The 24748-nt window shown below is 44.5% G+C and overlaps 1 protein-coding gene across 1 annotated transcript in view; it reads right to left on the bottom strand.

Annotated features, from left to right (window-relative positions):
• The window catches only part of SIAH3 (siah E3 ubiquitin protein ligase family member 3), a 61275-nt gene extending 41485 nt beyond the window's left edge, over window positions 1-19790 (bottom strand). The window contains exon 1 of the mRNA XM_036458241.2: window positions 19085-19790. Coding sequence (XP_036314134.1) covers window positions 19085-19219 — 135 coding nt within the window. The 5' untranslated portion in view covers window positions 19220-19790. The remainder of the gene's footprint in view (window positions 1-19084) is intronic.
• Between the last annotated feature and the right edge of the window lie 4958 nt (window positions 19791-24748).

Here is a 24748-nt window from a genome sequence, read left to right as displayed (position 1 = left end):
TGGCTTTTGTAACTAAACATGCTGTGCTTGGCACTTTACAGTGTTTTCATTATCATTGAGTTACCAACATTTATCTCCATCAGGGGAGAGGAAATGCTGTCCAGCAGTGAAGGCTGGGCAGTCACAGACCTGTTCACTGACATCAACAGGCATCTTCCTTTTGCTTGGAGAAAAGGGAGAAAGCCCCAGACTCCACACCTCCTGTGTTTTGAGATTGGGGACCATGTGGAAGAACTGGAAAACCGAGGGGAGAGGAGGCAGGTGGCTCTCAGGTGATAGGGTTCCCTGGGAGCTCAGGACCTGTGGCCGAGAGAGGGTCCTTGTCCGGTCCTCATGGGGACTGTTCCCTGGGGTTCTCAGCTCAGCATTTGTGTGTAACAAAACCTTCCTTCCAAAGCTGGGCCCCTGGAGTCAGCCCTGGGAATCTGAAGGTGTTTGTGGGATTCCCTTTTCCTTCCAGCAAGGAAGGCAGGGCTGCTCTGAGGGGGACACTCCGTGACAGGCAGGCAGCTCCACCCCCCCCCCCCCCCCCCCCCCCCCTGGGCTGGAGAAGCCCGCTTACCCGCAAACTTAAGGTTCCTGGACAGGCTGCACAAGAAGACGTAAGAGGAACTCTGGCTAACTCCTGAGTCCACTCACGATCCCACTCACCATTCAGGGCTGTGCGGCTGTGAGCACACAGCTTAGCCTCATTCCCCATCATACAGTGGTGGCAATAACTGCTCTGTTTCACAGGGGTTATTTTGATGACTGAGTGGATTAATACTTGTGATTGCAACAGTGTACCTAGCACACAGCAAGTGCTTTGATACACTTAAAAGGAGCGCGGAGCCATGCCTTAAGCAGGCTCTGCAAGCCCTGCAGAGCGGTCTGAAGGTCCATGCAGATTCAGGCCTTGGGCAGCAGAGGAGCAGAAGCTTTTGGAATAAGCTTTGGAAATGTACGCGGTAAACACACCTGAAATGTGGGGGAAATAGCAGACGCGGCGTCAGGGCTGCATGAAACAATAGAAGGAACTTGTCAAGATGGAAAAAGCAAAGAAAGCTGCTCAAGAGCAAGCACTGGATGCAAGTAGAGCCAGGAAATGACTGGCACAATCTTTGCTGTGTGTTTATTTTTATAACAAAATGGAAAATACTATAAAAGTGGAAAATAAACAGGAACTTTCCTTTAACAACTACAGGGGCTTTTTAATGTTCTTTGTCCCCTTTAGGTCTGAGAGTCCACAAAACAGACTATAAAGGTGGAAAGAGGAAGGCTGAGTCCCCAGCCCCTCAGCCACAAAGCCCTGATTCGTTCAAATGAGCCAGCAAACCAACCCCAAACCCATGCTTCTTAAAAAGCCAAGCTTTTGGTGTATAGGACAATGCTCCAACCAACTCAAACACCCAGCCAGGGCTTCTAGTATATACTTCATTTCAGATATTGTGTTATTGTGTTCTTCATTTCTGACTGGTTCTTTTATGGTTTCTATGTACTTTTTCATGCTGTTGTAGTTTCCACTATTTTCCTTGAGTATTCTTATGACATTTTTTTTTGAAATCTATAACTGGTAAATTGCTTGACTCTGATGAAGGTAAGTATCAGACATTGGTTGTCTGGCCCTGAGCAACATGTTTGGACCTACAAAGAGAACCACAGTTTGTGTCTGTCTCTGCCAGGCCTGAGTGTATGTGAGAAGGACCAAGCTATGCACCAAGGCTGGCTTCAATCAAGAAAGAGTCTCTTCGTCGGCTTGGGGACTGAAAGGCCCCGGGTTCGATTCCGGTCAAGGGCATGTACCTTGGTTGCGGGCATATCCCCAGGAGGGGGTATGCAAGAGGCAGCTGATCGATGACTCTCTCTCATCGATGTTTCTAACTCTCTATCTCTCTCCCTTCCTCTCTGTACAAAATCAATAAAATATATTTAAAAAAAAAAAGAAAGAGTCTCTAACAGTACTTGAGGTACAGGAGGAAGGTTCTTAGTGATTCATCAAGTAGAGGGCAAGTGATAGTCCCAAGATTGATACAGATTCAATCTCAGTGCTGGGTCTGTGGCCACTCAACCAAAATCCCTGTGTATACCAAGTCTAGCTGCCAGATGTCCTCAGATCAATATTTGTCCATTTGAAGGGAAGGCTATGCACTAATCAGAGAAAAGTTACCCCCATCCTAGAGCCACATAACTCAGTCTGTCCGGTCTTCTACCAAGAGCCCTAGCTCAGCAGGATGGGGCTGCCAGGAGTCAGGAGGGTAGGGATACTGGACCTGTGAGGAGGAGGGCCGGTCAGGTTATAGAGAAGGAAGGAGAAGTACCTCATCCCAGAGCCAAACAACTCAGTCACTGCTCCCCATGAGTCTGCCCAGACCTCCACACCGCTCCTCAGGCAGCTGACTCCTCTGCAGGTTATGAACTCCTCAAAGTGGGGCAACAAGGACTCCATAGGGTGGGGCTATTGCATTCCTCCAGGTTGATGCTATCAGGAAGGAAGTGTTCCGTCTAAGAAAGGGTGTATGATTTAACGTGTGATCCTGGCAGTTGTCCCTGGAGTTCTCTCCCCAGAGCCACAAACCTCAGTCTCTCCTCACACAGTCCACTCCACCCTCCCTTTCTAGGAGCCCAGGTTGAGTGGTTACAAGGCTAGCTTTTACCAGCACTGATTCCAGGGGAAGATCAGCAAAAGGCCCTACTCACCTGAGATTTTCCTCTGCCTGTCTTCTGCCAGCTGACTGTCAGGCTCAAAGGAGATTTTGTGTGTTGGCCCTTTAAGAGGATGCCTGTGTCTTTAGCAGACTCCTGCCTCTCTCTGGCTGACAGAATCCCTGCTGATTTTCACAGCCAGATGTTATGTGGGTGCCTCTTTCTGGCTCTGGTGCTCTGGTCTGCGTAGCCTACCATGGGGTTGAGATACCACATCCTCAGGGGAACCTTTGCAGCTAAAATATCCCTCCAGGATCTCAGCTGCTACTCCTGAGAGTGGGCAGCCATTTTTGCGTCTCTGCCCATCCTACAGGTCTCACTGTGTATTCTTCTGTAAATCCTTGGTTATAAGACTTCTGTTAAGCTAGTCCTTGGTTGATTGTTTGGGTTGATTACTCTATATTTTAGTTGTAATTCCAGTTAGGTCCTGAAAGGAGGTGAGTGTACCTTCCATCTACTAGGCCACCATCTTGGGTCCCTGTCATATTTATTTTCCTAATGGTTAGAGAAGCAGGTTCTAGCATCTCCTAGATTAGCCAGCCATCCTGCTATTGTGGTGAAGCATCACATCTGTTTGGTGTTGTGCCCTGACCCTCCATATCAGTGGCCCTGCCCTCCCAACTTTCCCCTTCCTCCTCCCAGATCCCTTTGGGACATTTGAGGTATATGAAGGAATTCATCTTATTAAATCCACACCCAGAGAACAACAACAAAAAATGCAGCAAATTTCAGACTCGTCTGTTGGCTTTGGATAAGTCATTCCCCATTTGAAAAATGTGTCCTTTCCCTGCAAGACAGGGTTCTCTTTCTTTCATAATTTCAGACTCTTTCTCATATCCAGATTGCCCTCTAACCCACTAATCAAATAATGTCAGCGGAGTTTCCTGAAGACTTCTTATTTAAGATAGAAAACAAAAGAAAAGAAAAACGAAAGCAGAGAAAAGAAGGGAAGAGTAATAAAAACCAAAGAAATCAGTATTTACAAGGGCCCTATTTTGTGCCTGGCACTGGTCTAGGAGCTTTTGCATATATTTGTCACATTTATGCCTCCTTAATTTCACAAAGAAAATGAAACTCAGAGTGGTTAAGTAACTTGTCAAGGGTCACAGACTTATAAATACAACCAAATTTAGAAGCCACATTTCAGCCCAAAGGTCATGATCTTCCCAGGACATTGAGGGTTGTTTAAAGCACCTATCTGGAGTTTCACTTTTTTTTTGCTAAATTTCTGTCACCCGTGATAAATGGGTTAAGCCTATACAATTAATCTACTTGCATTCTCCATTTTACTTCCATTTTGTTTACTTGTCACTCCATCATTTGTGGTAAACTGCCTCAAACCATTTTGAAAAGAGGCAGCACGTAGATAAGTCTGATGGTAAAGACCCATCACTGCCCACCAAGGTCACCTCAGAGAGCAGTGTCACCTTCTCACCTGACAGAAAGAGAAGCCAAGGTTAAATGACTGTTCCAGAGCCCAGGGGACTGAGCCAGGCTGCAGATAGCAGCTTAGGCTCCTGGTTCTGAGAAAACTTCCTCTGCCAAGTACTTTCAGTATTTGGTGAGTAAGTGCCTGGGAGCTCTCCTTTCTGCTTCTAATTCCCCTTAGATTCTTGGAGAGCCGTGAGTATCTGGCACTTGCTTCAGTAAGCACACTGAGAAGAGTCCAATTGGCATTTATTTAATTACCATAAACAGATGTATCTCTTTGGCTTCAATGAGGCAGCTTCTTAATGTGCTCATCAGCTCTCCTGCTTGTGGGAATGCCAGGCAGAGCACGGGCACAGCCGAGGTGCCCGTGGTGCGAGCGCCTGCCCTGCTCTCTCCATGCCAGCACCCCGGGGCACTGGGATGAGCAGGTGTCGTGGGAGACTGGGAATGATGGGGAGGGCACATTTCCCACGTCTGAGGTACTTCCCTCACAGAATTCCTCTCATTCCTTCCCTTCAGGGTCCCCTGTGAGCCCTCTGCAGCTCTGTGGGAGGCTTTCCAGATGTCAGGGCTGCTGGATGAGTCCTAAGTCCAGGCTTTACTTTGGTGACTTCCCTCCACAGCTCCTGGCTGAGTGTTCAGACATTCTCTGATGTCAGTAGAAACCCTGGCCCGAGTTTCTCCAGCTTGAGCACCAGAAACAAACCTCACAAACATCACTCCACTTTCCTCCAATAAGCTCCCCTCTCTCCTTGACGCCTCCCTCCCTCCCTCAGTTCTTCCCACAGCAGTTTTGGAAAGAGAAAATGTCTGAAGGGCATTAGAGGAAGGGTTTACTAGAAATCAAAGTAGAGGCTGGATTAAATTAGGTAGAAAATAGTCATCAAAATATTTTCCTCTTTGCTTTTAAAAAAATTAATTTACACAAAAGTATGGCTGCTAATGAGAAGGGAAATTTCAAATGCCTATCGATCTCTCAGAGAACAGGTGTGACATGGTAAGAGCCATGTTCTCTTAAAGGACATTTTTGCTTTAGTATAAAAAGACTTCTTTCTTTTTTCCTTTCCTCAAAGAAAAAGTGACCTGTTTAATGCTGTTCCAATGCTTAAGAGAGCATTTGCATTTCTGATATCCTCAACTAGCTCCCATTGTCATTGAGAAACAAGCCAATCACATGTCCCAGATTTGGAGGTCACTGCTAGTTTCAGAGGGTCTGTCCACCTGTCAAACCATGTAACCCACTTTTTAAAAAAAGTCAAGTTGGTCCGAAGGTTGTGGGTTATTGTTAAGCTGATTAAAAAAGTCATAGGTCACAGATTTCCTTTTCTGTAATACAATTTTGAGTTGAGTATTTAGGTAAAGTTGTTGCAAAGATTTCTGTCAAGTATTGTATGCAAATCATAATTTTTCATTGAGCCTGAATTTGGACATTCAGGCTCTTTGTAGAAGCTTCTAGACAACCAGTCCTGTGATGAAGAGGGAGAGACGTGTAACATAGAGTTTAAAAGCAACAGGGAAACGCCACCACTCACTGGACATATCCTTGCAGAAATCACTTAATCTCTCTGTGCCTCAGCTTCCTCCGGGGTAATGTGGGGATAGACTGATGGCATGTTTTGAAGATTTTTTAAGCACGCAATTAAATGAGGTAAATTACTTAGCACAGCACTTGGCACTTAGCACTTAGCAAGTTCTCAATAAACATTAGCTAATGAGAAACATACACATACGTAGTCTTCATTTGGTTTCCCGTAGAGCCTTGGATGTAGGAGTTTATTTGGGAGGTGATTCCAGGAAGCAGGAGGGGAGAACAGAGTCCCTGCTGTAGACCACTTGATTTCACAGGCAGCTCAGAGAAGCCTAGAATATGCCTCCCAGGGTCATCCACCAGCAGCTGGAGCATCTAGTGTGTGTTGGATGTATATACATACAAGGGTGAATAAGACAGAATCCCAGATCAGTATTTTTAAATGAAATATAATACACTCAATATTAGACCTATAGCCAAGCAAGTTGGCTCACTTGTTTGTTGTGAGAAGAGAACACTAAGGGATGACATACCAATACACGCCTAAAAGTACAGAATTTTAATTTAAAAGATTCTACCACAAAGAGCTGTGTGACACTGAGCTGCTTTGATATTCTGTATAATGGGGAATGATAATAATATACCACTTCCTAGCGGGAGTCAAATGCATAGCATTTAACACACATAGCATGCCTTTCATTAAAGGGTAGTCATTTTGCAGTTGTTCTTATCATCATTATTATTATTGTGTGCATAACTGAGACACTAGAAAACTATTGTCGGAGGGTTTCAAGATGTATAGTCAGCGTACCTTAGTATAAGTCACAATATACGCCTATTTGTAAAAAGGAAACCTGAGGTGATGAGTGGCTGCTTGCCTCAGACTTCTCAGCACATCCTTGACCAGGTTGTGGGAGTTAGAACTGAAGGGCTGAGGGTCTGACTACAAAGCTGGGCAGATGGCTAGACTTGCTGGCCAGCCTTTTGTAAAATCTGTTATTGATCTGCACTGGTTCCATCTCTGTGGGACCTTGCAAATCCCAAGCTAACTGTATCTCTTTCTCCAAACACCATTTGCAATGGCTTTTCTCCTCCACAGAGGACACCCTCTGGTTTTGTCCTGGGAGGCCCGCCCTGTCCTGTCCATGGGCCACTCTCCTGGCTGGAGTTCCTGATGCTGCAGCTGGAGACAGCCCTGCAGCACACAGCTCCCTACTAATCACAGATTTGTGATTAAATATACATTACAGGACCAATAAATGATTGAGATACAGCGTCTTGCAAGGAAAACTGACATTTCCAGCAGACCACACTTCTAAATTACGCACAAGGACCTTGTTCTTTGGCTAAAAACCGTAGGGTAGTTTCAACTCCATTTCCTGATGGCTCTTATCATCGTGGGCCCATGGTCAAGATAAAAATGTAGTGTTTTGTAGCAAAACTTGATCCATCATTTTATTCAAAAGTCTGGGGCTTTAGCTTTGTGGCTTTCGTGACTTCAGTTGGAGCCTCATCCCTGTCTTTGCCAGCACTAGAGACTCAATGAATATTTGCCCTTTCAATGCCCACTGTTGCCCCACTGGTTTACACTCTGGCAAGTTCCTGAGCACAAGGACTCCCAGTGAAGATGTCCAGCACTGCCATGGTCATGTTATAAAGATGGTGTCCCTAACCAATGCCTCAGCCCCCGGCAGTGTGGTGATACAGATGAAGCGATGGATCTGCCCCTCATCCCTGTGACCTTGGGCACGTCGATTCATCCCTTTGGACCTCATCTGTTAGGACATAACCTAGAACTAGAGCATCACTGTGGTTATCTTAGCTTGAACATATAGGCTTCAAAATCATGGTCATTCAACAACAGGTCGGTCCCCCCACCCCTTATTCCCAACATCCAGTTAGAATATGAAAAATTTGGTCACCCATACAACCTGGGCCAAAGAACCTTGGCCACATGTTGTGCATCAGGTAATATCTCTAAGGGGCTCCACTTAATAGTAATGGTGACTGCCATTTACGGAGTGCTTATTATGTGCTAGGTGCTGTGCTAAGCATTTGACTTTGGTGACTTCACATAGTATTTCATCTTCACAATCATTTTACAGTTGAAGAAGTGCAGGCTCAGGGAGGTCAAAGGCATTACTCAAGGAACATGACAGCATTGGATTCAAACCCAGATCTGTCTGAGTCCAAAACCCATACTTGATCTTCAACTAGAATGGTGCTCTTCTTTCCCAGGCCTACTTTCTCCCTTGCCTCTGCCCTGAGACTGGAGTGACCCATCACAGACTGAGCGGAGGAGAAGGGTCTTCTTGTTCATGTCCAGTCTTTCTTCCTCAGTGCTGGGGATCAGGCTCCCCCCTCCACTGGCCTTAGCATCCTGTGATCTCGCACTGCTATTGGGAGATCACTTAGGGTCCAAAGAGGTTGACTTCTTAAAGTTACCATAAAATGTGTGTGTGTGTGTGTGTGTGTGTTTGTGTGTGTGTGTGTAGAAACAACTCAGATTGGAGTGCAGGGGACTCAGGCCCATGGCCTAGCCTGGTACTTTGTAAAAATCTCTGGTGATAGTGGGATCCAGAAGTTTTCTTGGCTCAGAGAGGTCAGGGTGTCTCTCTCATCCTCCTTCGATTCCAAGGACTGCAGCCTCCATTGAGCATTGGCGCCCACTTCATCTCCATCGCACTCAGATCAACGCTACTTCTCAAGGTAGAAAGAACTGAAGGGCAGAAAGAACTATCCAGTCTTCCAGGGAGCATGTGGCTTTAGTCCACCAACCTCCACCCTCCCCGCTGAATCTCAGTGGTGTCACTGGGCCTCAGATCCACAGCCTCCGGATCAGAGCCCCCTCACAGAGTCCTACCCGTGTGCTCACTCAGCTGCTGCTAATGAAAGGAAATCATGCATAAGTCATGAAGGACCAGTTTCAGGCTGGGTGGGGAAAGGAACTGATCTGCATGGCTGGCTCCTGCCAGGGGATGACAGGGGACCCCACTCTTCAGCTGCTGTCCCAACAGACACCCTCTTCTCCTGAGACCCAATGGGCTGCTGGGCTCAGAACACAAGCAGAGTTTAGGGTTTTCTTTGAAATTTCGCTTTAATGACAAATCCGACTTTTGTGTAAGGTAAGACATTGTTCTATTCAAAATTCTCTTCAAGGCCAAGGGCAATTTACATACCAAGGAACAGCAAGCACTGGGCTGCAGAGAAGGAGGCAGGCAGTAGAGAAAGACAGCCAGAGGGGATCCTGGGGAGTGGACACCAGCTCCTAAGGAGCCGCTTTCATTGTAATGACCTTGTTGACAATAACTGCTCTTTACAGACTCTCCTCTATGACAGACATTCTCCTTGTGAGCTGGTTTAATCCTCATAGCCACCGTAAAATGTGGGTATTATTGTCTCCTTTTTATAGGTGAGGACAAGGAGCCTCTAAGAGGCCCAGTCATTTGTTCAAAGTCACACGTGAGCAGGTGGCACAGCCTGGACTGGAATTCCCTCCCAGAGCCCCAGTTTCCCTGCACTCACTGCTCCCCCCCCCCCCCCCCCCCCCCCCCCCCCCCCCCCCGCCGGCTGAGCTGGCGGATTTAGAAAATATACACCAAGACAGCTGAAACTAATACAAATAATATTGAATGCCAACTGTAACTGAAAAATAAAATTAAAATAAAATATACGCCAGGGGCAAATATAAAGCACTATGCTTTTGACACTATGTATCATGTTGTCATTTGATTTTCAATATATGATGTTTATACATCCATGTAAATTGTATTGTTTTTAAAAGAGTTTGGTAAAAAAGGAAAGAAGATTTATGGGAAAGGTGGAGAAATAAGGGGGGATGGTAATGTAGAGGTTCCAATTTGCTAAGAAAATGGGGGTCTGGTGAAAGGAAAATGGTAGAGGGTGGTAAATAGCCCACGGGGTCATCCTGCTGGCCCAGGGCAGACTGATGGGACACCAGAAGGATTCCTGTGATTTTTTGCTCGCACAGAATGTACCAATGCAGGGGCCATCTAGTTAGGGCTGATCTGAAGGCATCGAGGACAGTGCAGGGAATGTAGGTCTGTCACTAGGAAGCCTAAATCGTGGTTCTAATTCCGTCAGGAAATAAGTTAACTTTGCAAAAGTCTTGGGTTGAATGGTGGCCCTCCAAAACAATGGATCATATCTTAATGTCTGAAACATGTGCGTATTACGTTACATGGCAAGAGTGAATATTATTTTATATGACTAAAGGTGTGACTACATTAAGATTCTTGAGAGGAGGAGTTTATCTTAGATTTTCCAGGTTGGCCCTAAGTGCAATCCCATGTATTCTTATGAGATAGACACACAGAGAAGAGAAGGCAATGTGACCGTAGAGACAGAGACTGGTGTGACGTGTCTACAAAGAACATGTGGAGCCATCAGAAGCTGGACGAGGCGAGGAGCATATTCTTCCCTGGAGCCTTGGAGGGAGCCTGGCCCTGTTGTCACCTTGATTTTGGACTGCTAGCCTCCTGAACTATGGGAGAAGATGTTTCTCTGGTTCAAAGCAACTCAGTTTGTGGTGATTTGTTATAGCAGCCATAGGAGACTGACACAAGTCACTTCCCATCTCTGGACTCAATTCTCTCTACTGTTAAATAATATTCAACCCCCAAGTTCTGACTTTCTCCTCATCATTCCATTAGCCACAGCCCCTCGTGGGATGGGCAGGAGGTTGGAGGGGAGGAGGGGGTAGAGACTGGTCTCCATTCTCTAGATTGACCTTTTCCATGTGACATCAGTGTCTAAACAGGTTAAATTTTTCCTTTGGGGAAAGAGCTGGTTGAGTCAAGATGACTTTGCTAAGAGTAAAATATCTTCACAGACAGTTAAATTTTTTCTTACTATTAATTGCTAGAAAAATATTCAGCCTTACCCCAAATAACTCTGACCCCTCTGTGCATTCCAAGGAAAGCTCTCAGTATCTGCTTTCCAATTTCTTCCAAACAATCCCTGAAGTTTGAGGGACCATGGTTAAAGGAGTTCCATAAAATTTGCTTTCAGAATGTAATTCCCATCAAAATCCCAATGTAATTGTTTAAGAAATAGAATGAAAAATCATCAGATTTCAAAAGACCCCAAATAGGCAAAGCAATCCTGAGAAAAAAAGAACAAAGTTGGAATTATCATGCAACTTGACTTCAAATTATACTACAGAGCTACAACAATCAAAACAGCATGGTTTTGGCAGAGAAACAGACACACAGAGCAATGGAACAGAATAGAAGGCCCAGATGTAAAACCATATTATATGGACAGATAATTTTCAACAAAGTAGCCAGAAACACACAATGGAGTAAAGATAGTCTCTTCAATACATGGTGCTAGAAAAACTGGAAAGCCACATGCAAATGAATGAAACTGGATTACAGTTTATCCCCAATGTACAAAAATTAATTCAAAATGGACCAAAGACCTAAATATAAGACCCAAAACAGTAAGTTACATAGAAGAAAATATAGGTACCAAACTTATGGGAATTGGTTGCAGAGAAGTTTTATGAATTTGACCCCTAATATAAGGAAAGAAAAGTAAAAAATAAATGAATGGAACTATATCAAACTAAAAGACTTTTTTCTGCACAGCAAAGAAACTGACAACAAAACAAAGAAGCACCCAACCAGATGGGAGATGATATTTGCAAACAGTAGCTCTGACAAAGATTTAACTTCTAGAATGTATAAAAACTCATAAAACTCAACACCAAACAAACAACCCAATCAAAAAGTAGGCAGGGGGTGGGAGGAAGGAGGATAAGGACACATATATAATACGTTAATCAATTTTAAAAAACTGCAAAAAAAAAAAAAAAAGTGCGCAGAGGACCTGAAAATATACCTCCCCCAAGAAGACATAATAACAGCCAACAGATACATGAAAAGATGTTCAACCTCACTGGCAATTAGGGAAATGCAAATAAAAATAAATAAATAAATAAATAAAATAAAAAGCTTCTGCCCAACAAAAGAAATCATCAATAGAACAATAAGAAAGCCCACTGCATGGGAGGACATATTTGCCAATGCTATATCTGATAAGGGTTTAATTTTCAAAATTTACAGGGAACTCATACAACTTAACAAAAGGAAGATAAACAATCCAATCAAAAATGGGCAAAGGACCTAAATAGACACTTTTTGAAAGAGGACATACAGAAGGCCAAGAGTCATATGAAAACATACTCAAAGTCACTAATCATTAGAAAGATGCAAATAGACAATGACCATCTCACACCTATTAGAATGGCTATCATCAACAAATCAACAAATGACAAATGCTGGCGATGATTCAGAGAAAAAAGGAATCCTCATGCACTGCTGGTGGGAATGCAGACTGGTGCAGCCACTGTGGAGAATAGTATGGAGTTTCCTCAAAAAAATAAATATTGAACTCCCATTTGATCCAGTTTACATTCCCATCAGTAGTGAATAAGGAATTTCAGAACATTTTCATCACCTCCAGAAAGAAAGCTCTTCCCCTTTAGCAGTCAATCCTTGTTTTTCCCATCATTCTGCCCCATGCACCACCACTAAAAATGGAACTCCTATTTGACCCAATGATCCTACTTCTAGGAATATATCCCAAGAAACTAGAAACACCAATCAGAAAGGATATATGCACTCCTATGTTCATAGCAGCATTATTGACAATAGCTAAGATTTGGAAACAGCCTAAGTGCCCATCAACAGATTAGTGTATTAAAAATTTATGGTTCATCTACACAATGGAATACTCTGCTGTTATAAAAAGGAACTCCTGACATTTGCAACAGCATGGGTGGAGCTGGAGAGCATTATGCTAAGTGAAATAAGCCAGTTGGAGAAAGATAAATATCATAGAATCTCACTCATTCCTGGAATATAATGAACAATATAAATTGATGAACAAAAATAGATCCAAAGATAGGCAAGCATCAAATAGACCATCAAACCTCAGAGGAAATGCAGGAGAGGTTGCTGGGGGTCGGGGGTCAGGGTAAGAAATCAACTAAAAGACTTGTATGCATACATATAAGCATAACCAATGGACACAGATACTGGAGGGAGTGGAGGCATGTGCTAGGGGGCCAGGGAGGGGTCAATGGGGGGGGGGAGAGACATATGTAATACTTTAAACAATAAATAAATAAAAAAGAAAGCAAATAATAAAACATGATAAGTGAAAAAACTAGACATAAAAGGGCCATATATTTTATCAGTCCATTTACATGAAATAATGTGAATAGGCAAATCCACAGAGACAGAAAGTAGAATGGTGGTGCATGGGGCAGAATGATGGGAAAAACAAGGATTGCCTGCTAAAGGGGAAGAGCTTTCTTTCTGGAGGTGATGAAAATGTTCTGAAACTCCTCATTCACTGCTGGTAGGAATGTAGACTGGAGCAACCACTATGGAAAGCAGTCTGGTGATTCCTCAAAAATTAAGAATAGAGTTACCATATGAGCCATCAATTTCTCTCCTGGATATATACCCCCCCAAAAAACCTCAAAATCATGTATTCCCAATTATATATATATATACACACACACACACACACACACACATCTCTAGATTCATTGCAGCATTATTCATGGTGGCCAAGCCATGAAAACAGAAAGTGTCCCAAGAGAGAGGACTGGATAAAGAAGATGTGGTATCCTATATAATAAAGAGGTAATATGCAAGTTGACCATCACTCCAACACCAAGATGGCCACCCCTATGTGGTCAAAGATGGCTGACCCAATGTGGATACAAGATGACTGCCACAAGATGGCCAGCAGGGGAGGGCAATTGGGGCAACCAGGCCTGCATGAGAGGACAGTTGTTAGGGAATCAGGCCTGCAAGGGAGTGCAGTTGAGGAATACCAGGTCTGCAGGGGCAGGCAGTTGGGGCAACCAGGCTGGCAGGGGAGGGCATTTAGGGGTGACCAGGCCTGCAGGGGAGGACAGTTAGGGGCGACCAAGCCAACATGGGAGGAAGTTAGTGGCAATTGGACCGCAGGGGAGCAGTTAGGTGTCAATCAGGCTGGCAGAGGAGTGGTTAGGGGGTGATCAGGCTGGCAGGCAGGTGATCAGTTGGGAGCCAGCAGTCCTGGATTGTGAAAGGGTGCAGGCTGGACTGAGGAACACCACAGCCCCCATCCCCGTGCATGAATTTTGTGTACCATGCCTCTATTATTTACACAATGGGAAACTATTTAGCCATAAGAAAGGATCAAATAATGCCATTTGCAACCACATGAATGCACCTTGAGAACATCATGTTAAGTGAAAGAAGTCAGTCAGAAAAGCAAAGAACTATATGATTTTACTCATATAAAACTGAAATTCATGAACACAAACTATAGTGTGGTGATGCCAGAGGGAAGAGAGTAAGGGAGAAGGGGCTTCTAGTATAAAGTGACAAGAGAACATTTGACTTTTGGGGGCACATGGTACAATATACAGATCTTGTAATATAAAAACCTATACCTGAAACCTTTATGCTCATGCTGACCAATGTCAGCCCAATGAATTTGATTTAAAAGATATTTTGCTTTTGGGCTGCTGGGTAAATGTGGTACAGAGGTAATCGACTTACCTCATCTTAGTGCCAGCTTCAGCCTTCTCTGCAACTCCATTACTAGCAGTTCACCAAATGACTGCACGGGACTCAGGGCAACCAGTTATGTGACTCAAGAGTCTCATTTGCAATTACTATTAATCGGAAAATTCCCATGACTGCTCTGTGCCCACAGAGGAGAGAATCATACAATATTCACAGAAACCAAAGGGCTAGGAGGGGCTGCAGGGGAAGCCTTAGAGCTAAGCTCCTGGAGTGAGCACTGCTAGCTCCAGCCTCTCCCCCATCCTTCCTGCCCTGGAAGGCGCTAATGAGCTGTGCGGAGGCTCCAGCCTGGACCGCAGAAGGAGGTGGTATTATTTCTAGAGAACTCAGGAGGGGGCCCTCAGAGGCGACTGTGTCAATGAGAACAGAGCAACTACAGGATTAAACAATCTTGTCGGGGCCTTTAACTGCCTGAATAAGACATTCAGGCTGAACACTCCAAAGGCCGCCTCTAAATTTCTAAAAACAACACCCAGGTCTTCAGTGCTCACTTGGCTGCCTGCTGTGCGGTATCAGGCAGAGTTAGTGGAAGCCCCAGGCCCATGAGGTTTTTCCATAAATGTAGGGGCAATGTTTGGCTTGGCCACACTTTTTTTCTTGTCTCCCTCCTTTGATGATCCTCCTCCTTTTCCATGTACCCCTCAGCCTCCCTCCCACACCCTTTTCATCCACATAGGTTGGTCTTAGAATGAAAGGCATGTGATTGCTTCAAGTAATGGTACTGAAAATGCCCTAATTTTCTATTTAGTATCTGTCAGGAACTTAGAGTCATTATTGTCCCATATGTCCCTCCCACCATGTGTGTGCCTGTGGGTAACCCCAAGGTTAACATTACAATAGAGAAGGGCGCTGGGGAAGCTGAATAGAGGCATGAATAGCCTCCCAGTAGAGGTGGGGAGGTTAAGCCCTCACATCTGGATGCTGGGGAGGCCACGGGGCGGGGTGGTGGGGGGCGTGGATGTCTCAGCAATGATGCTGACCCTAACAAGGGCCTCTTGCTTTGTTTTTCAGAAAGCATCTTACGGTCTTCTTTCAGGAGCTGGTTTCTCGGGGGCTGTGGTAAAGCGGAGGAAGTCGCCCAGTCGGCCCCGGCTCAGCTACTATCTGCTTGGGAAGGGCTGTGGACTCACCCCCGAGGGGCTGTGCCACCACTACAGATCCTTCCCCGGAGAAGCCTGGGTTCAGGAACTCGGGAAGCCTGTGTCCAGTCCACCCCTCCAAGGGCACCCCCGGAGATGGGGAGGAAGAGGGAGGGCAGCCCAGGGCAGGCTTTATAGAAGCAGCTAGGGCGGACCGGAGAGGAGCTAGGAGAGAAAGGCACTTTGGATTTGGAAACAAGAAAAAGACATGAGGGAGAAAGGAGTGATGAATCCAGACTGAGTCAGAGGCCGCACTGGTGCCAGCCCGGCCCACAGGCTGCACTTCAGTAACCTCTGGGAGTGAAGAAGCAGAGGGCCACCAGCCAAGAACACTGGCTCTTGGCATTGGTCACTTTCATAGCGTAGGAAGTGGGGGCATCGTCTGTGCAAGAAGCCCTCCCTACAGGCAGAGACAGACAGACAGACAGACAGACAGGCAGCTCTGCTATAGATCCTCCCCCTGCCTGGGACTTGCTTAAAGCAGAGGCCCCTCATTCTAGATCAGCTACATTACACATCTCTTTTCATTAGGGTGGGATGAAGGGGCTTCATGACTTCAACTAGGGTGTCTGCATTCCTGGGAAGTCTTCTGCCTTCCATTTAGACGGAAAGATACCAGCTTTGAAGGAATCCCAGGTAACTAAGTAGTCGCCATAATAAGATTGGGAATGAAGGTGACCTATACAAGCACATTTTCCTCTGCTCAGAAAGGGAATTTTTACTATAACTCAGCACTTGCCTCAGATCCTACAATACTGTGGGCATCATCAGGAAATCCCAGGGAAAGGAGGAAGTGCAAACATGTTTCCACAAAAAAAAAAAAAAAAAAACAAGGCAAAAAAAAAAACAGTCCCCTCAGCCCTCTCAGGTAGCTGTGTGCCACCGAGAACACTGAAAGTAAGGTTGCAGTCTGTGTCCTTACTCACCCACCAGGTGCCAGCGTCCTGCAGAGTGTGGGGAGCACCGCGGATCAATAGCTATTCTGGGTGAACATTGCCACAGCTTTTTTTTCTTTGAAAGAATTTTCCCCCATATGGATCACAGCTTATTATATCCTAGGCATATTTCTGTGGTCTGTCTATGGAAATGATGCTTACAAGGAGCACTTTGCTTTTGAGGTTTTATGTGTTTTTTAATGTAAGTGATGGCAGCAGCAATGCTTCTGTGGAACTGGTCCTTTAAAAGCTCTGCAAATGACTGTCAGCCCTCATGGTTGAGAAGCAGGCAGGATTTACCTGGTGCACCACCTGGCTGGTGGGGGAGCACAAGGTGTCACCTGCATCTCCGCGGGGGCAGCCTGGGCTGCAGCGGTGCCCCAGCCCGGCACAGCCTCTGTGCATCGCATTTGCTCTGCAACCTTCTGGTTGCATGCGCGGCACTCAACTTGCTTTGCTACCTGCAGTGAAGCTCATCGGAGCCAACCTCTTACGTAGTTTTTATGGAAAGTGGAAAGCCAAACGAGAATGTATTTGAAAAAGTGAGCCATGGAAAATAGCCTCTAAAAGCATACATCACCAGTCTTTATGTTACTGCTTATAGCGTTTCTAAGTTGGCCAAAGGCTTTAAGTGACAACTTTTGAAGGTCCTAATAAATCCCTACACAGTATGTGCAATAACATATTTTTTTTTTGAAGGAGAGTGTTATAAAGCACATCCAGCTCTAGTATCTCCTTTCAGCCTCACAGAGCCATGGAGGAGGCAGATAGGCATTTGTATGTTCATTTTGAAAGGCTCAGAGGGGTTGAGGCTTGAGGTCACACAGCTCATCAGAGCTGACCATGACCTCCAACCTGACTCTGGACTCCTGGACTCAGGCAGCAGAATTGCTTGTCAATATCCAGGCATACATCACCAAAAAGTACACAAAATGCACTGCACCCACCCCACACCAAGACCTGAGCACCCCTCTGCCCCTTCACCATCAGCAGTAGTCAATGAGCCATAGGAATCCAAACTTTGGGAATGCTAAATCTCATAAACAATTTTTAAATATATTGAAATGCAAAACAGGAGTAAACAAAATGTTTAAAATGTTAGTTCCACAGGGAACTAACTAATGTAAAGTGACAAAATAATGGGAGTTTGAATGTGGTCTCCAAAGTGGCCATGAAATGGAATTCAGAATCACATGTTAATATGTACACCATACACTTGCTTTGTCAAGTATGACTAATGGTGAATTCTCATTTATAAAACTAAGCCATAAAAGAAATAGTGAAATGAGGAGAAAGAGAGAGAAAGCAAGAGAGAGCAGGGGGACAGGAGAGGGAGAGGTTGTGTCAGATGGTCACAGCTTGGGTACCCCAAAACACCAGTTCATCATAGAGGCCAGAGCAACCCATCCCCCTCCACCCAAGAGCGGCCTGACAATGGCCCCAGAGGCTCCGGGCAGCTGTCCCAGCTGGGGACTTGCAGAAATTGGGGGGCGAGTGTTGGAGGCACCCCCAGCGTTGACTTGCAGTGATCCTACCCAGAGAGTCTAACTCTTTCCAGGAGTTTACAAAGTGATGAGCAACAAGCAACTCCCTTTCTGCCCAAGATCAGTCAGTGGCGAGAATAACAGATCTACCCCATAGCGATTATTCCAGCACATTCTTCCTACAGATGTGCCCCTCTCCCCTGTCTCTCAGCCCTGGGCATAGAGAGGACAGGCAAGCAACTCCCAGTGAGCTCACATTTATTTTAGCACACAGGTATGATGGCTGTTTCATATTTCGGGAGTTCAGCTACCCCCACCCCCCACCCCTCCACTACTGCCCTGCGCTCCCGTATTCCTAGCTAGTGGCTCTTGATTCATTTGTCCATCACTCTCGGCCGGGATGTGGTGCGGTCCTCCAGGATCCCATATTTTGGCTGTTCTTCTAAAGAGCATTGACCTGGAGGCACAGATGCAGAGGCAGCGGCGCCAGGCAAGTAGCCGGGCGGCCGCAGGCAGCAAGGCACCCGCAGCTGCGGTGACTCAGACAGCGGCTCGGAGCCGGTCTCATTACTGTGAAGCTGAAGCAAGCCTGCCTCCTCCTATCCCAGTCCCCGGTGCAAAAGGGCGGGGGGCGGGTAGTGGTGGTGGTGGCGTATCTAGCTCACAGGAAGCAAAATGCAAACTCCTGACTCTCTCTCTCTCTCTCTCTCTCTCTCTCTCTCTCTCTCTCTCTCTCTCTCTCACACACACACACACACACACACACACATATGCCCATTCTCACTCACTCTGAGCACAAGGAAAATAGAGCCCCCGTTGGCGACCCCCAGGCCCCGTTACTTCAGTGGCAGCCCAAGGGGGCTTCCAAAATGCATGCTCTTGCCTGCTTTTGCCAACACATGGGACAGGCTGCAATTTGGGTAACTTTCCAGCCCTGTCTACTGAACATTTGTCTACAAACAACTGAAAGGGGGGGGGGGGGGGGGGACGCCCCCTAATCCCTCCGCCACCTCCACTTCTGACCCCCGTCAAACTCTTGGGCTGACGCACGGGGGAAAGAAACTAGGCCTTCACTCCAGCTGCCCTGGCCAGTCAGCGGGGGAAGCAAACCGCCGGGAAGGCACCCAGCCACGCAGAGAGCCAGGGTGAGCGCTGAGTTCCAAGCACCGTCCTGGCGCCGGCAAACCGGCCTGGGCCCGGAGCTCCGTGCATGCGCGGGAGGGGACTCGAACCCCAGCGGGTGATCATCAAACCGCGGAGAGCAGCTCACCTTCAGGTTGTGCGTGGGGTTGACGACGCAGACAAGTTGGCCCGCGGCGGAGAACACCCGCTTCGCCTTGTAGTGCTGAAAGCGCAGGTGAATGAGATCTAACACGGCCCCAAAGCACTGGGTGAAGAAGAGCATCCCAACTTTTGGGGGGTCGCTGGCGCGGGGAGGCAGCGCCGCCGCTGCGGGTCCTTGGGCTCTGGAAGGAGCGCAGCCGCCGAGACAGACACTCCGCTCCAGACCGGCTCAGCGAGCCTTCATATTCATCATCCGAACAAGATGGTTAGAATCCTGCCGCAGCGAGGCGGCCAATCACAAGGACAGAAGTGTTATCCTTGAGGTGCGGAGACAGCCAATAACAAATGCCTCCCCGACTGGAACTCCCCGATGAATCGAGCCTGGCGGAGAATGTATTATTGAACATTACCATAGATCAGCACATTGCATTTATCTTGTGATTACAGCCAGCCATACATAATGCTGGGGGGATCGGCTGACAAAATTGATTGCTTAATGTGTCTCATTTATTAATTGACTTAATTTAACATGAGAGCCTTTCTTAATGGGCTGGCAAAAACGTAGAGCGTTTCCGCCTCTAAATAGTAAAACAGCCTGCTCCAAAGTAGGCAGATGGATAACGCTGGTCGTGGCTCCACTCACCAGAGCTGCTTGGGGGGAAAAAATCAAATATTACAAGACTCCTCTGATTCCAGATAAGGGTTTGGCAGGGGAAGAAGCATACATCTTTTAATCTTGCGTTCTGACCCTCTCTGCAATTTGGGTTTCAGCCCCTTGAAAAAAAAATCTTACTCTCCACTCTTTATAAAAAGGAAAGAAAAAAAGAATTCCACACAAGGAAAACAGACTGTGTGTGTGTTTGTGTGTGTGTGTGGTGTGTGTGTTACTGTAATTACTGAAGCCTGAAGATATTAAAGCATAAAAATGCACTGAGTATGCTTCTAAAAATAATGAAATCCCTGATGCATGAATGCACACCACAGAAAACCTACACAAAGAGAAAAGTGGCTTGTAAATCAGCAAAATAATTACAGATGCAGAGGGTCTTTGCTTGTCATTCATTTGCATATTGGTGGGCAGCCAGTTGCTAATTAACCACTAAATTGCTGGATACGTTAAAATAGAAAGAGCACATCATTTGTGTGTGCCTGCGGATGCCAGCAGCACGCTTCTGTGCCGAGCAGGCAGAGGGCATTCTAGTCCTCAGACTGCATTCCTCTCTCTTCCAAATGGGGCTTGAGGGCGGGAGGGGGCGGGGGGGGGGGGGGAAGAAGGTGCGGGTTGCGGGGGGGGGGGGGGGGGGGGGGATAAGCCCACTCTCAGATTCTGGAAGAAAGAGTAGCACCGGAGGAGTTATAGTTTCAGGGAATAGGCAGCCTTCCCGACTATAGCAGGAGAGTTGAATGTTGTATCCCCCCTCTTCTTTGGTTGTTTTTCTATTAAAAGTCAGCCCAAATCCAGTGTGCCTGGGTGAGCAGGGGCCTTGTGCCCGAATTGCATCCAGAGTTGTGAGCCCATTGCTCCTTCCGAAATGGCTCTCACTCTGCGCTGGCTATGGAGCATGGGTTGTAATATATGAGAGTGTTCTAGTACATACATGTGGAACACCTATTCTGTGACCTGGTCAGGCAATTACATCAACAACACATTAAGATATAGGGGGAAAAAATGAACAGATTTACTGAAACCAGCTCGAAGCCCAGATATTAGTTTTAGTTTAATTTTTAAACCAAACCAAGTGTCTTAAAAGACAAATAAGCCAGGCACCAATTAAAATGGAAACCTGGTACTTTCTAAAATAATTGCACTGGACAAACCTAGAAGATGACAATTTTTTAACTGATTAGGGTTTGATCAATATGATACGTTTATAGGATATGAGTCACTAAACAGTTTGTAAACAAGGCTGCTGACCCACAGCACCAGCATCTCTCTCTGAAGCTGTTATTTTCCAGACCAGTCAGTATTTTAGTGTTCAGTTGAAAAAAAAAATTCAACATTTTTAATTGCCTTACTTTTTTTTAAGAGATACAAGTAAAATTACAACTTCATAGATTTCTTAAAAACACCTCTAATATTTATAAAGGTCCAAACTTCCCTTTTCTCCATCCTTTGTTAGAATGGAACTATTGTGTTTTTGTTTCTTCGTTTGTGCAGCCTTAGACAGGTTTCTTAACCCTTTTAAAACTCGGTTTCCACACATATCACAAGAGAATAATATAAATTTGGGGTTTTTTTTTTAGGTCATTATGAAGACTAAGATAATGTATCAAGAAATACCAAGCACAGTGCCTTGAAATAACTTGAGTTCAATGAGCATCTTGGTGGAAGGGTGACTATTTGGTAGTATGTTTTTTCTTTTTGCTACATGAAATATTTTCCCCCACTGATATTCATGCTGTCATCCAGGGTCATGACAAGAGTGAACTTGACTCTGCTATTTTCTAAAGGGTTCGTGATCCTGATATCACCTAGAGACCTGGCCTGGGAGTGAGGCTGAGGGGCTAAGGAGTGCCTATTGACATCAGTGGTAAGAATAATGCCATAGACCTGCTATTGTGGTTTTGTTACCTTGGTCTCAAACTTGACTCCTTGCTCTAACTCTGTATTCAAAACTGCTCTATGTCAGTTTCTTTAAAAAATATTTTATTAATTGGATTTACTGGGATGACACTGGTTTAAAAAAACCATCCAAGTTTCAAGTGTACAACTCAATGAAACATCAGCTGCCTGCTGCATCCTGTGTCCATTGACCCCATGCAAAGTCTCTTTCACCCCCATTCCCCATCTCTTTGCCCACCTCTACTTAGCCCCCACCCTTTTCCCTCGGTCTATCACCTACTGCTGTCTCTGTCTATGTCTAACGCATATGCTTTTTGGCTACTCTCTTCACTTTCTTTCATCCAGTTCTACCCTCTGATAGCAGTCAGTCTGTTCCATGTATCCTTGGCTCTGTTTCTATTTTGTTTGTCATTTATTTTGTTCATTAAATTCCATATATAAGTGAGATCATATGTATTTGTCTTTCTCTGACTGGCTTATTTTACTCAGTATAATAATCTCCAGTTCCATCCATGTTGTCCCAAAGAGTAAGATTTTCTTCATTTTTACAGCCAAGTAGTATTGTGTAAATGTACAGCAGTTTTTCATTCACTCATCTGCTGATGGGCACTTGGGCTGTTTCCAGATCTTAGCTATTGTAAATTATGCTGCTGTGACATAGGGGTGCATATATTCTTTCTGATTGGTATTTCAGGATTTGTAGGATATATTCTCAGAAGTGGGATCACTGGGTCAAATGGCAGTTCCATATGTAATTTTTTGAGGAAACTTGACACTGTTTTCCACAGCAGCTGCATCAGTCTGTATTCCCACCAGCAGTGCACTAGTGTTCCCTTCCCTCCACATCATCACTAGCACTTGTTGTTTGTTGATTTGTTGATGATAGCCATTCTTGCAGGTGTGAGGTGATACCTCATTGTCCTTTAAATTTGTATCTCTCTAATGATTAGTGATGTTGAGCATTTTTTCATATGTCTATTGGCCATCTGTATGTCCTCCTTGGAGAAGTGTCTATTCAGGTCTTTCACCCATTTTTTAATTGGGTTGTTTGTCTTCCTGGTGTCGCATTGCATAAGTTATTTACGTATTTTGGAGATAAATTCCTTATCAGATGTACGATTGGCAAATATGTTCTCCCCTTCATTGGTAATTCCATTTTCACTTTGTTGATGTTTCCTTTACTGTGCAAAAGCTTTTTAGTTTGATTTAGTCTCATTTGTTTAGTTTTTCTTTTGTTTCCCTTGCCTGAGGAAATATGAGCAAAAATATTGCTATGATAGATGTCTGAGTTTTTACCTCTTATGTTGTCTTCTAGGATTTTTATTCTTGTGTAAGGTGTAAGCTGATTTCCTTTTTTGCATAAACCTGTCCAATTTTTCCAACACCATAGAAGCATGAACAAACTGTTGAACCTCACAGGGAAGACAGGGGAGGATGGGTGGGAAGAGACCAATGAACTTGTGTGTATATATGCATAACCTGTGGACACCTACAATAGGATGGTAAGGGCCTGGGAGGGGGGTAAGGACAGGAGTGTGCTGAAAGAGGTTAATGGGGGGAAAAGGAAGACGTATATAATATTTTAAACAATAAAGATTAAAAAAACCCTAAAACACCAGAATAAAAATAAAAAAAAATAAAAAGACTGATAATTGGCATGGGGAAAAAAGATTTTCTTTATATATTGTATTTAGGTGCTTCTATGTTGGATACATAGATATTTACAAGGGTTATATCCTTTTTTTTAAAAAAATATTGATTTTAAAGAGAGGAAGGGAGATGATGATAATGATGATGATGATAGATAGATAGATAGATAGATAGATAGATAGATAGATAGATATTGATGTGAGAAAGAAACATCAATAAGCTGCCCCCTACATGCACCCCAACTGGATATTGAACCCCCAAGCAGAGTATGTGCCCTGACCAGGAATTGAATCTGCCACCTTTGGTGTATAGGACAACACTCCAATCAACTGAGCCACACTGGTAAGGGAAAAGGTTATATCTTCTTGTTGGATTGATTTGTTTATTGTTTTGTAATGAATAAATATTGCTACCCCAGGTTCTTTTTTGTTTGCTTCCATTTGCATGAAATATTTTTTCATCACTTTACTTTCATTCTGTGTATATCTTTTTGTTCTGAGGTGGGTTTCTTGTAGACAGCATATATATGGGTTATGTTTTATTATCCATTTAGCTACCCTATGTCTTTTGATTAGACCATATAATTTGTTTACATTTAAGACTATTATTTGTAGGTACTTATTAATTGACATTTTATTATTTATATCTATGTTGCTCTCCTCCTCCTCTCTCCCTCTCTCTCTTTATTTATTCTTAAAGCAAACCCTTTAGCATTTCTTTCAATACTGGTTTGGTGGTAATAAACTCCTTTAGATTTTTTTGGTCTGGGAAGTTCTTTATTTCACTTTCAATTTAAATGATAGCCCTGTTGAATAAAATAGTTTCAGTTGTTGGTACTGGCATTTTATTACATTGAATATTTCATGCCAATCTCTCCTGGTGTGAAGTGTTTTTGTTAAGAAATTAGCTGATAGCATTATGGGCACTCCCTTGTAGATAACTAACTGCTTTTCTCTTGCTGCTTTTAAGATTCTCTTTTTGTCTTTAACTCTTGGCATTTTAATTATGATGTGTCTTGGTGTGGGCCTCTTTGGATTCCTCGTATTTGGGACTCTCTGAGCTTCCTGGACTTATAAATCTATTTCTTTCACCAGGTAGGGAGAGTTTTCTATAATTATTTCTTCAAATAGGTTTTCAATATCTTGCACTCTTTCTTCTCCTTCTGGAACTCCCATAATGTGAATGTTGGTATGCTTGAAGTTGTCAGAGACTCCTTACACTATCTTCATATTTTTGGATTATTTTTTCTTTTTGCTCTTCTGATTGGGTGTTTTTTGCTTCCTCATATTCCAAATTACTGATTTGATTCTCAGTACTCTCTACTTTATTGTTGGATCCCTATAAATTATCCTTTATTTCACTTAGTATATGCTTAATTCCTGACTAGTTCTTTTTCATATCTTTGATATTCTCACTACAGTACTTGAAATTCTCATT

Source organism: Pipistrellus kuhlii, unplaced genomic scaffold, assembly GCF_014108245.1.
Source record: "Pipistrellus kuhlii isolate mPipKuh1 unplaced genomic scaffold, mPipKuh1.p scaffold_m20_p_3, whole genome shotgun sequence".
Lineage (NCBI taxonomy): Eukaryota > Metazoa > Chordata > Mammalia > Chiroptera > Vespertilionidae > Pipistrellus > Pipistrellus kuhlii.
This window is presented reverse-complemented; position numbering and strand designations above follow the sequence as displayed.